At 32.8% G+C, this 13,680-nt stretch overlaps 1 protein-coding gene across 1 annotated transcript in view; it reads left to right on the top strand.

Annotated features, from left to right (window-relative positions):
• MGAT4C (MGAT4 family member C) overlaps positions 1–13,680 on the top strand; it is a 558,476-nt gene that overhangs the window by 540,157 nt on the left and 4,639 nt on the right. The window contains exon 4 of the mRNA XM_033116167.1: positions 8,052–8,204. Coding sequence (XP_032972058.1) covers positions 8,058–8,204 — 147 coding nt within the window. The 5' untranslated portion in view covers positions 8,052–8,057. The remainder of the gene's footprint in view (positions 1–8,051; positions 8,205–13,680) is intronic.

The raw sequence follows: 13,680 nt of genomic DNA, 5'->3' as shown, positions 1-13,680 counted from the left end.
CTATGATAGAATTTTATGGCCTAAATCGTCCATTTAGATATTGGAGTACATAAAGTTATAAAATAATTTTTAGAAATGAAAATTATCTTCCATAAAATTAATATATGAGCAATCATTTTACAAAATATAAAAAGAGAAAGAAGAATTGAAATACTCAGGCTCAGAACCAATTTATACCTTTAGAACTAATCCCTTCTAGGATTTCTGCATCACACTTTTTTGCATAATTTTGACAATATATGTCAAATTTAGGTCCTTTTTAACAAATCTATGTTTTTAATTGTTTAATATGGCCTATTAAAGAAAACGAGGAAATACAGAAGTATATAAAGAAGAAACAACTATCCATACTTGTATTAAAGCCATACAACCAATATTGTTATTGTAGTTCTTGAACGTTTTTGTCCTATGCATTTTCACACAGTTGCATTTGTATGTGTACTTAAAATAGTAAACATATAAGAACATGCACAGGTCTCTGAAACAAGATAATATGCAGAGGTAATTTATTGACGAATGATACTGGATTTTTTCCTTCAGGAAGAGTTTTAAAGATACAGGGGGAACAAAATCATTACTCAAGTTTCTTGACACAGAAATGACCTTTAAGTTACCCAAATCAACTCACCTTTCTGAGGAGAATAAACAAGAACCAAAATTTGTTGACAATTATCCTTGAGAACTCCAAACTGTATAAATATCATAGCCATTGTAAGCAATTTGTGAATAGAAGAAATCCAGTCACTGTTCCAAGTGACTGTAAACAATGGACAGTACCTTCTATTTGAATATCATATACAGTTTTCTTAACATATTTCTTGATTTCAGAAAATTTGAAGGTACAAAAGAGAAACTGAGCTTTGTAGTACTTAATAAGAAGTCCAGCTTCACTGTTCAGATTCAGAATCTACATGAGAATACCTAAGTCCTATTGACTTATTGGATTTGGAATCAAAACTAAATAAAAGAAGAACTGCAGTCCTTTATCACCATGTCTCTCCATTCTTGGTTCTTAATTCATGTCTAAAATGACTTAGTGGATATCTTTAAGTATTTTTTTTTTTTTTAACAAAAATACTTCAGTGTTTGTTTCCCAAGTCCTTACATGTCAGAATAAAATATTTTACTTTGCCTCTGGAAATTAAGGAGAACTTTCGTAACTGCAGTTATGGAACAGTAACATTTCCCTTCAAAAGTCTCAAGAAATTTTCTAATTATCTTCCTTTTTAATAATAATTTATGGAGTAGAAATTTGAAACCAGCATGCTCATTGTTTGTCAAGATCTTTGTATTATATGAATTTGTACTATTTTTGCTAAGAATGTGGTAAGATTTTTAAGGAAAGAAGGGAAAAAAAAACACAACTTCATAATGCAGAAATGTTGCACTGTACATGCTGCTTTCCTCTGTACCCTCTGTTTGGAAACTCCCCACCCTTACTCCACTTCCTGTCTGCCATCACCTCCTCTAAGGATTATTTCCTGAAGACATCCACTCCCAAGTAGATAGAACAACTTCTTTCTTTCTCTAGTTGGTGTTTCTGTTGTAATCTGTGCACACTTCTAAAGCCATACTTGTAACACTTCATGGATCTAATTTTGACATTTTTACCTTCCATTTACCTTGCACTAAACAGTAGTACAAGAACATGGACTTATCAATCTTTTCTTCCTAGTATAATATCATATGCATTGTGAAGCTTCAAGAAACATTGAAAGAAAAAAGGAGTGTTTAACATCTAGGGCAACCCAGATTAAACAATCACTAGTGAAGTTTCTAAAAATTATATAACAGACACCAGGAAAGTATTTCTAACTACAACATTTGTTTTTATTAAACTTCCTCTGTAAGTTTTCTCTTTTTTTAATTAAACTTTATTGGGGTGACAATGGTTAATAAAGTTACATACATTTCAAGAGTACAATTCTGTAATACATCATCTATATATCTCATTGTGTGTTCACCACCCAGAGTCAGTTCTCCTTCCATCACCGTATATTTGACCCCTTTTTCCCTTTTCTACCATCCCCTCTCTCCCTTTACCCTCTGGTAGCCACTAAACTATTGTCTGTGTCTATCAGTAAGTTTTAGTTAAGCTGGATAAAAAATTGCGGTCATTGTTCCTGGCATAAGTACCTGGTTGTTAGTGTGAACTCTTATGTTGGAATGAGAGGAGATATACGTGGTAATGACGTATCTGTAACAGACTCATTCATTCTGTTTATAGAAGAATCTAATGGCAAGCTTAAAAAGTACAATTCTTACTTAAAGAAGAAAACAGTATTCTAACGAAGCATATTATTTAAATAATGAAATATATTTATGCATGTATCATATTTATCTACTCAAATTGGTAGTTGGTATTACTGATTCCAAGTTAAAGTTTACCTGATTTATAACTTTACAAAAATATGTGGTGATTTTATTGAGAATATCTATTATAGTCATGTATAATGTACCAGTAACTGTGTGTAAATACTTGCACAATCACTTTGGGGAGATATAATCATTTTATATATCGTCTCTTCACATTAGTGATAGAAATATGGTTACTAAATATGATTTGGAAGCATCTAATTTGTATATTTTCCTAATAAACTGAGTAAACTGAAATGCATTAAAAAGTCAGAGATTTAGAAAGAAGATCTAAGTGTCATTTATTATACCTATATAGCGTTCTTGCTATATACTATACAGGGGTACTTAATCTATCACTTTACCTAGCTGATCTTCAGTTTCTTTATTGGTAATTAGAGAATAATTCTACATATATTTTCATCTACCTCATGAGTTTTGTGGAAGATTTAGCAAAAAGTATTTTACAGCTCTCTGAATGAGCTAGTTATCATCATTATCATCATGGTTCCTTTCTTCCCCATCACAACTTGAAACAGCTTTCCTGACTGTAACTTTCCTTAGTGCTGACTCCTGTATTCTTGCTAAAGCAGTTAGTTCCAAGTTTGCTGTTATTGTTTCCCCTCTAGCCACTTTCACTAAAAAGAAACTCGAAATCTGTAAGAGAATGATAGTCTAAAAGAGAAGTTAGTGAATAAAGTACATTTCTTGTCTTAGTTTCGGTGTTCAAAAAGATTGCTCTTTCTTCCCAGTTCTTATCTTAAGTTTTCTTGTTTTTATAATCAGTGGCAGGAAACCTCCAGCCTGTCAATGCTACACATTTTCTATCTGTGTTGAAGATTAGAATGAACCAGAAAAGAAATCTTGCTGGTCATCACTGTGAACACTGGAATAGTCTAGTCGCTATAATTTTCCACTTCGCTACCTCTGATAGCTACAAATAGACAGTACAACTTGAGACTAAAAAAAAAAAAATCTTCAATGGAAAAACAATTACATCTGCTCCTATCAATATCTGAACCTTTTGTACAAAATGTAATGATAATCATGTTTTGTAAAACCCTTTTTATTTTTGTGGTTTCCTGAAGCTTTTGCTATGTCAGCAACATTCATTCTGTTCATCAGAATGTATTTATTATTGCCCTGAGGGCATGTGCAGCCTTCCACAAAGCAAAGTAGAAAAACAAATTGAGCAAGAATTTAAAAAGGCAAGTCAGGTACATAGAGTGGTACATGTCCGACGGATGAACAGTTGACTGTAAGACTTCTTTCATGTTCTCCCTGATGGGAGATTGAATATAGTGCATGTGTTTTGGGCACTATCATTTACTTTTGCATTCTGATTGTTGATTTTAAAATAGACTATTAAATAAAATAAAAGTTACAGCTTAGTGTCTAGAGAGAGATCAATGTGGCCACATTCATTCAGATGGGTAGAAATATGGTTTTCCTTTTTTCCATCTTTTAAACAGCCATGGGATAGTTTCCACTGGGGAAAAGTGATTTTACCCGAAAGAATGGAAGGGCTAGAGAGCTAAGCTCATCCACATTTGGTGGTTTGTTGTATATAGTACAAGTAATATTCCTGAAACATGATGATTTTGTGATAACATGCTGAAACATGTGCACACTAAGCAAACAGCTCTACAGTGTAGTAATTCACTTGTCACTTCATATCAGCATCAATTCTTTAATAAATGAGCATTTTTCTTGAGTTGATAAAAACTAATACACAAATTCTCAGTGTCTTCCCAAGAAGAAATGTAATCAAATGTGTGTACAACTAATACTTTATCTGCCTCGATGAGCAAAAATTTGAGACAAATAATGCATATTCATAGTGTTACAATGACAGAATCTTTATTTATATATATATATATGCATATGTATGAGGTAGCAAAGACAAGTAGATGATCCACCAGATCAAAGAATATCTGTCCGCAAATTGCATGTCTTCTAAAATTTTACACCATATCTGAATTTTGATATTTGACAGATCAGATTATATCTATCTGAGGCTTCCCTGGCATAAACTAATTACTCTATTTTGCTACGGGTCCTCTAAGTGTCCGCAGTGTCAACATTATTTTTTTTTATGCTGCATTTCTTAAATATCCTAAAAGATTTCCCGTTCTCTTAGTTATAAAGTACTTCAATCCCTCAAAATAAAATAAAAACTAAGAAGTGGCCTCACTCATTCTTACTTACACTTAAACAAATTCTAAAATAAACAGAAAAGAATCTATGTTGCTTTGATAAGGGACAAAGTTAAGTTTGATATGCTCATTTGCTTTTTTTGCAACAAGAGCCTAGAGATTAATTACATGGTAGGTCCGGGTCATGGCAAGGTAATTCTTAGGCAAGATCTAAGAATGCTGTAGGAAAAAAATACAACTATTCATCAGCTGGTAGTTTTCGTGTAACCCCAAGTTCAAGATTTCTGCAATGCAAAATGTGCACACACACACACACACAGCAAGGGAAGTAGTTATTTACTCTCTTTTTTAAAAACACTTCATTAAGTACTTAAGTGATATGATAAGTTGTTTTTTTTTAATTCTATATATAAGAAGCTTAGAACCCAAAAGGAAATAAGACATATAAATACAAAAGGAAAGTATAGACAAAGTGGTAAGAGTTCAAAAAAGTGCAAAACAATTTTTGACTGAAAATGGGTTCAGAAAAATCTCCAACAAGATGGTAGCATTTTGGTGACCTAAAAATTAAAATCCCCAAATCCATAATAAGTAATAGAAGAAAGCAAATCCATGGAGATGACATGCAAGGCAGATGTGGAGAATAATGCTTTTCTTAAACTTATGCACAGATTATACTGAGCCTAAGAAGGAAAGGAATTATGTAGGAAAACATGTCCACACAAAAAACAATTTATAGTTATTCCTTTGAGAAATAAAATGAATGCTGTTGCACAAAATTACTTCCTTTTTGTCCTATGTACTTCTAAGTACTTCAGTTCATAAATTTCTCTAGGGGTAGGGATCCCAGATCTAATAGGCAGATTATTTTTGACTTTCATGTTACTCAGTTTTACCTCTAATACAGGCCTGACTCTAGTCAACGGTTGAGTTTCAAGGAGTATCCAACAGAGCTTTCATAGAGACCTACTGCATTTCCCCAGAGGTTAAATCCAGGCACAGGAATGCTAATGGTAGCTTTGGGAAATTTCTTGGTTCCCCTAGAACTACCCCATCTTCATGCAATGTTAGTTTCCATAGCTTGGGCCAGGCCTCAACTAGAGGTTTTGCCAAGTAAGTCCAAGCCCTGGCGATACCAGGCCATCTTTCTGTGGTTCAACCAGAATATTAAAAAATCCTCAGATTTTAAAATTATTCAGACATAGGTGACTTCAACTCTGTGACAAAACTTGATGACGCAGGAGCATCAGACATTTAGAATAGAGAGTTCCAATACACCATATGGACAATTGTTTCTTAAAATAGTATTGTCTGACGAGACTGGCTCTTCTGCATTTGGTTGATTTGTGGATAGAAGCTCGTCAAAGATTTTGGACCCAATTCTAGAAAGAGTTACTGTTTTTAAGTTTTGTTTGATCCTTTCTTTTCATCTGTCTATCCTTCAAGCAAATCTAATTTCTTATTTGTTTCTTTTTTTTTTTTTTTCTGGATTTCTGCCTGGGAAATTGTAAATCCACTGGCCCTGAGTATAGAATTACAGTAGTGTAAGGGTTGCATGTATGAGGGAGGGTGTCCCCCATTTCTGTGGAGTTATGTCCCTACAACCACTCACACTCTGATGTATCCAAAACAAATTACTGGTCAATCTTGTAGAACTTTAAAGTGATAAAGTTAGTTGAGCAATAGCCTTTGATTGTGATAACTAGCTTTGCATTTTAAAAATGTGTAATTGTATACAAGCAAAACATTAGGAGACAGCACTTTAACAGCATGAAAGGTCAGAGGGAGACCATTGGAGTCGGCAGCTCATATCTGCTGAGTTGCCACCTTGAAACTGTCTAGATGAAACTGCTAACGCTTCATATTCCTTTCTCCAGTTATTGAAACAATTACTGGAACTCCTGCCTCAAGCAATCCAAGCTTCATTGTGGTGGCAACTTTGCAATGTGCTTCTTCCAGTTAGGTGACGTTAGGCATAAACACAGCTCTATAAACTTCACTGTCTTCAAACAGAAGATTCCAGACCTCCGCCTTCCATACAGCCTAAAAGTCCTGAGATATATTCTATGCTGGTCCTTTGTCTCCTCCTCTAAGTCCAGCTGATTGGCATGGCTACAGCACCCACAGTTTGTAGGGAGGCAGCAAAGGGAGAAAGTGCCTGAAGCAATGGGGCTCCTACCACAGTGGGCCCAGGCTTTTGTATTATTATTTCCTGTAATATATATATATATATATATATATATATATATATATATATATATATATATATATATATATATATATATAAAATTTAATATAGAACTGCTCTTATTATTACAAAACAAGCTTTGGTTATTTCACCTCTGAAGCGGTAAGTAGAAGTAAGACACAGAATGAAGAAATTGTAGTTTTGATTCAAAACAATTGTTCAGGCTCTCTGCCTCCTCTCTTAGGTGTACCTGTCCAAGTACACCTAAGTTCTCCTTCGAGTGTCACTTTCGCATGAAATGCTGAGTACAAATAGAAGTGCAACTAATTCCAGAATGTGAAAAATAAGTAACTAAAATACTTTTCAAGTGGCATTAGTTTCCTTTCCCCCAATTTTTGCACGAAGAGCAGGACTGAAACAGACCAAATGGATTTGGCTACTACCATGTTTCCCTGAAAATAAGACCTAACTGGAAAATGAGCCCTAGCTTGATTTTTCAGGAGGACATCCCCTGAACATAAGCCCGGATGCATCTTTTGGAGCAAAACTTAATATAAGACCTGGACTTATTTTCGGGGAAACACAGTATACAGTTTTCACTGCATTCATCTTGGGGTCCACATGGCAGGGAAAGTCCTCCAGGTCTAAATGGACCTTTTCATTGAGCTCTGTGCAGGCTGGAAACTCAACCTGGTGTCTCTAGAGTGGATCTTCTGGTTTAGGAGCAAAACTTCCAAAACCAGCTTCCCACTTCTGGTTAGGTAAGCAGAGCAATTACAACTCAGAAGTTCTCAAATATATGTTTTGACTGATCCCCAAAACTTTAACTTCCCTTGTGGCTTGTCTTTCTTTCATTCAGATTCCCTCCCAGTTGTTCTTTTCAGTGCACCTTCAATGCATCTGGAATGAATATTGGATGCATATTTCTCTGGCTTCTTTCATTTTTATTACATTATAACATATGGAGATAGATATCACCTTAATGTTATATACCTCACTAATGAAAGTTGACGTGCCTTTTTTCCTCTTATTTTTATTTTGTTTCTTGGTAAAAGCATATTTTTCTTACATTATTGTTACCAATGTTCATTTGTTCATAAATAACTGACATTTGCTTTTCAGTTTGATTTACTTAACATCAATATAAATCTCTTCATTGACCTATGCTGCTGTATTAATAGTTTGTTCCAATCTTATGTGTAAAATTGGAAACAATTTTAGCTCAGACATTTGATGAGTGAGATTTCATAAAGGACTGGCTCTCGAGATATATATATATGAAATATATGAAATATATATGAAATATTTGCATCCAAATTAATTGTTAGTAATTCCGTGCCTCTTTTCCACAGGAGAGAATGTTTAAATTTCATCAAGTGAAACATATTTTTGAAATACTAGATAAAATGAGATGCCTGCGAAAACGTTCTACAGTGTCATTCTTGGGAGTTCTTGTCATTTTCCTTCTATTTATGAACTTGTACATCGAAGATAGCTATGTTCTGGTAAGTTTTGGAGGTTGATTATTTTTGTTCAAAATAAACCTAAATCAAACTAGACTTAGTTCACGTGAACTTCAGGCTATTGGAATAGAACTAGTTTGAGCAAAATTGTTATATATATATAAATATATATATATATATATATATATACACACACACACACACACACACACACACTTGTTTTATATATATGATATTTGTAAGTATTATACATATACTTATTTTTGTATTAATTTTATATTACCAACTTTACAATTAATTTATATTGCAATGTTTTCTTTAATGCTCTCTCTAGATCTAGATCTAGATATATTCATATATGTACATCTAATTATAAATAAGTTAACTCTCATCACTATGCTGAATTAATATTGTGAAAACTATTTCAATATTTGAGCTTTAATTTGAAATATATAGAATAAACATCATTTGCTTAATGGCAGTACTCCTTACTTTCTCTGCTTTTCTATATTATCAAAGTTTCCAAATTCTCTCTGTATAATTAATGATACTAATTGTGTTATTGTGCTGAGAAATAATATTTTATTGCAATGTGTGACACCTCATTTGGACTTTGAATAACCCTAAAGGTCCACGGGTTATATAATTATATTCACTGAAAAGTAACATAGAACCTCAAGAACTAAAGATATTGATGTGAAAACTATTTAGTAATTTAAAAAGATAGAATTAGTAGTTAATATATGATGAATTTTAAATGAATTACAGAAATCAAAAGGACTTATTCTGGCAAATTATGAGAACTCAATTTGTTTCTATTATTTATTGTAATTGTCACATCATTTGATGTGTGATGAGAATAATAAGGATATTATTGCTTATTCATTTTTTCTCTCTGCACTGAGCTTAAGATATCTGGAAAAATCCTAATCTTTACGTTATTATACCTGTTCACATATTTCAGAAAATCAAAACCTTTGACATACAGAGGACTGAAAAGTACTTTCCATCATGCGACCATGCTGAAAGTTTGAATTAACATCTTAGCAAGAGAGAATCTGACAATAACTACAAAGAGCATTTAACCCTCAAAATGTTTTATTTTATTAATTAAACATGAATTATTAACTACCTGCTATTTTCCAGACACTACTGTATATGAGCCAACTATAAGATCTTACATGGGTATAGATCCCTAGAAGGTCTTCTGTAAAGCACTTTGCTTTCTTTAGCATTGCTCTGTAATGGTGAAATTATGCCAGATTCCTATGTCTTGACTCTTCCTAGGCCTTTTACCTTCTTGTAGAGGTCCTGATCTTGTAGACCCTTCATTCTACCATCCACAGTCAATTCACAAAGGCTGAAATCACCATAGGTTAATAGAATTTGACCAGGCATGATGTAGGTAAATATAGCACTGGAGAACCTTACTAATAATGCCCTTTTCGGATTTTTTTAAAACCTGATTATTCGGTTTATAAGATTTAAGGACAATAGATAGAGCAAGGCCCATGTGATCCAGCAATTATTTTTAATAGAATTAATGGTCATCAATTAAGTAGAGGAGCTCTTGATTAATGATTTAATTTTGGAATAACAATCTATTTCTTGCATCGCTACTGGCAGAAGGAAATCACATCTTGTAAATCAAACACATGGTATTGGCAGGATTCTTGTTTATTCAATGACTTGCTGTATTTATGAGACACTATCAAGTACACTTTCAATGTTTCACTTTAACCAGACAAAAGACCACTGTATGCAACAAGCATCCTTATATCGTTTTGGAATAAAAGCTCTTTAAATTCACTGCAAAATGTGTAAGAAATAATTGGCTATATACCCATAAGATCAAATACTATTGCCCTGTTTTATGAATTTTTATGCATTCCTATCTATGCATCAGTCCTAGCTACCTAATGTGAAGGGTATGATTTAATGAATTAGCTCTTACTAAAGAGTACTTTCTCAATGGAATTTTCTCTGGCTATATTAAGAATGTATCTAGTCAAATTTGCAAATTAACACAGGAGCACAGCAGAGATTGTTTCTTAGCTTTAAACACTGAAATTATTTTTAACTGTATTAAGTTAGGAAAAACAAGTTAAGATGATTAAGTATAGGAAGCCCTCCTTATTGAAAATTCAATGAAAGTATTTTATTAATTATATTTTTAACTATTTACTAGATGATATTCTCTACCTAATTTGTATTTTGAGCTAAATTTTATCCCACTGCTTAATATGTATAAAAATTTGAAACGTTCTTTAAATCATTAATGTAAACTTACATTAAAATTGTTCTTCTAAAATTGTTAAATATTCTTGGGAAACTTGTCCCCTACTAGGATATAACAGTTTCTTTTTAACAATTCTCCCTTTGACCTTTTTATCTGTATTTATTTCATTTTTCATAAAATCGTCTGACTTGATTTTTTTTAACTCCAGAATGCCATAATGCATATGACTTTTTAAGCTTAGACATTAGTCTTTCTTTTTCTGTCTTCCTTATTTCAGGGGAAATAACAGTTATGATTCAGAGAAATCAGGTAAACAATTAGAAGTAGTAAGTTCTCTTGAATTACCAAGCACATTCTATGCTGTCCTTTTTGCTAGAAAATCCATTGGTGCCTCGAGATCCAGGACATATAACAGTTTAATGTATTGCTTACATATTAGGGACATATGTGCCTTTTTAATGGGAAAGGAAGCCAAGATCAGTATAAGAGACATAGTATTCCAAGGTAAACAAAGTAGAAGAGACGCTGCAATCAACTTAGCCTCTGGGCTGTGAGCATTTTCAAAGTAGCCACTAGAGTATATATTTAGTCTGTAGCTAGTCCCCTGAATTGCATTCCCATCCAGAAAATGATTGTCATAAAGCTTTGTCTTATTACTGTGAAACACTCTGTAGCATAGTAGCTACAGAAAGAAGGGAAGAGCCTGGCCTTTTAGGTATATGCCTCTGGAAAGCAGCCAACGTGACGACTCAGGAGGAAGTTGCATTATTTATACTGAAAAGTGTAAAGCTTATTCTTGAAAATTCAATAAAGTGATTTCATGTAAGTTCCATTTTATTTTATATTCTGTTATGTCCTTCAATGAGGATGCATGTATTCTACCTTATCACAGGAAAAATATCTGGATTTTTACGTGTTCAAGATAGAATTCTTAAAGAGATACTCAATATCCTGCACTTCCTTTAGAATGTGACACCACCTAAGAACAGAATGGTAAAAGGAATTCAGTATTGCGACCACTATAATGTTTATTGCTGCATCTTCTAGACCTTGTTAGTTATGAACACCATCACATCACTATTAAAGTAGTTGATGCTAAACTGAGTACCAGTTACATTTTGGCATCCTAAATTAGTTCATTTAAAAACTTTAATAATGTTTTATAAGTTTTCATAAAGACAATGATGAAAATATTTATATTTAAAGAATTTTAAATAATTAGCTTTAATAGATATTTAACTTGTATAGTCATATCTATAAGAAATCTAGCATCTGAGGTATAATTGCATATATTTTGAAAATCTATATCTTACAGTTGGCAAATATATTGTAAATCTTGTAAAAGACTAAATTATTTTTCTTTGTCCAAATTATCAAGACTATATAAAATACAGAAATAGGGTGTTAAACACTAAATGTAGGTTAATAAACGGAACCAAATATAGAAACAATAATCAGAATAAATCTTGATTTAGCAATGACCAGATCGAAAGCTCTTTCCAGTCATGGTTTACTATTTAAATTTTAATCTTAAACCATTTCTAGTCTGGCCATAGATTCAAAAGTATGAGTTAGTCACCTTTTCCATTGGCATTTGAATTTGACACAAAATAGTCAACATTGCAGTTGAGGTAAGTTTTGTATTTGAATCCTTTCTAATCTTTTACTTTAATGTTTTTTATTAAATTTATTGATATGACATTGGTTAATAATATAATATAGGTTTCAAGTGTACAATTCTATAATACTCATCTGAATATTTACATTGTGTGTTCACCACCTAGAGTCAGTTCTCCTTCCATCACCATATATTTGACCCCCTTTACCCTCTTCTTCTTCCCCTGTCCCTTTACCCTCTGGTAACCACTAAACTGTTGTCTGTGTCTGAGTTTTTGCTTGTTTGTCTTGTTTGTTTTTGGCTTTGTTTTATATCTCACATACAAGTGAAATTATGTGGTTCTCGATTTTTTTCTGTCTGACTTATTTTGTGTGATATCTCAAGATCCAACAGGGGTTTAATTAAAATTTTATTGATCACAGACAAATAATACGAGGACCAAATTTATTTAATGCATTCACTTTCTCTATAGTCTTAATTGCTTGCACATGACTGACCTTTCGTTCTATATTAAATAGTCAAATTAGATCTACATAACACCATATAGTACAGTAGACACCTTGCCATAAAAGAAACATTGTTTTCTAATTAGTGTCCCCAAACATATTCTACCAATGGTAGTAAACCATATACAAAAGCCAAACAAGTTGTCATTTTGCTCATAATATATAACCAATAAAGGCTTGATCAAATGGTAATTAGATAATGAATCAAAATCTACAATTGAACTTATATCAAAGAAGAGAGGAAAAAGGAAGCAATTAATCCTTAACAGGATATATTTTACTTGAGTATGAATATGTCTTCTGAATATAAACATTCTTGCAAATTGAATGACTTAAGTCCATTGCCAAATAGATAAAAGGGATCTTAAATATACACATAAAGAGACCAGAATTCACCTCCAACAGAATACCACACACACACACACACACACACACACACATACACACACGAGAGCCGAGAGCACGAGAGCACACAACAGCACACATATCATGAGAAAGACTAGTGCAAGGTCTGAAGACATTTCCTTGACTTGGTACAAATGTATTCTAATTGAGGTTCTCAGAGACATTTGAGGAAAACACTGCCCTGTCACAAGGACCATGGCTCTCCATTCTCAAGTCTTCAATTATAGTGGCCATATAGGTGACTGATTAAAACTTCTTGATTAAAATATTATACAAAATCCAACTATTATGGCCAGTGCTGCATCTTCCTCAGCATTCCTAAAGTTTCCCCCATCAGAAATAATGTGTGGTCTTGTATTTGACAGTACTTGAATAAGAGTAAATATCTTAATACGATTTAAATATGAGGAATTAAGTGGCAATTACTTTACATGAAATAAGAACAGATTAATGACTTAAAATTTTAAGATCGGTGAAATATTGTAAAGGATTTGATTTTTAACATAAAGGCAGTGGGGGTTTTCATGTAGCTATATTTTTTTAAAATCAAGAGAATGCCTTTATTATGTCTGCTGTAAAAAAGCAAATATAAGTATGGTATAGAGTAGAATAGCATAGAGAGAGACTGAAGCAGAGATTCTAGGTAGGGACCCAGGTGAGAGATAATGATCTATACCTTGTTGCCAGTAATAGAGGTGTATATGATACTCATTATATATCAGGCTCATATATTCATTGTATAAATAGAAA

This window comes from Rhinolophus ferrumequinum, chromosome 10 (genome assembly GCF_004115265.2).
Source record: "Rhinolophus ferrumequinum isolate MPI-CBG mRhiFer1 chromosome 10, mRhiFer1_v1.p, whole genome shotgun sequence".
Classification (NCBI taxonomy): Eukaryota; Metazoa; Chordata; class Mammalia; order Chiroptera; family Rhinolophidae; genus Rhinolophus; species Rhinolophus ferrumequinum.
This window is presented reverse-complemented; position numbering and strand designations above follow the sequence as displayed.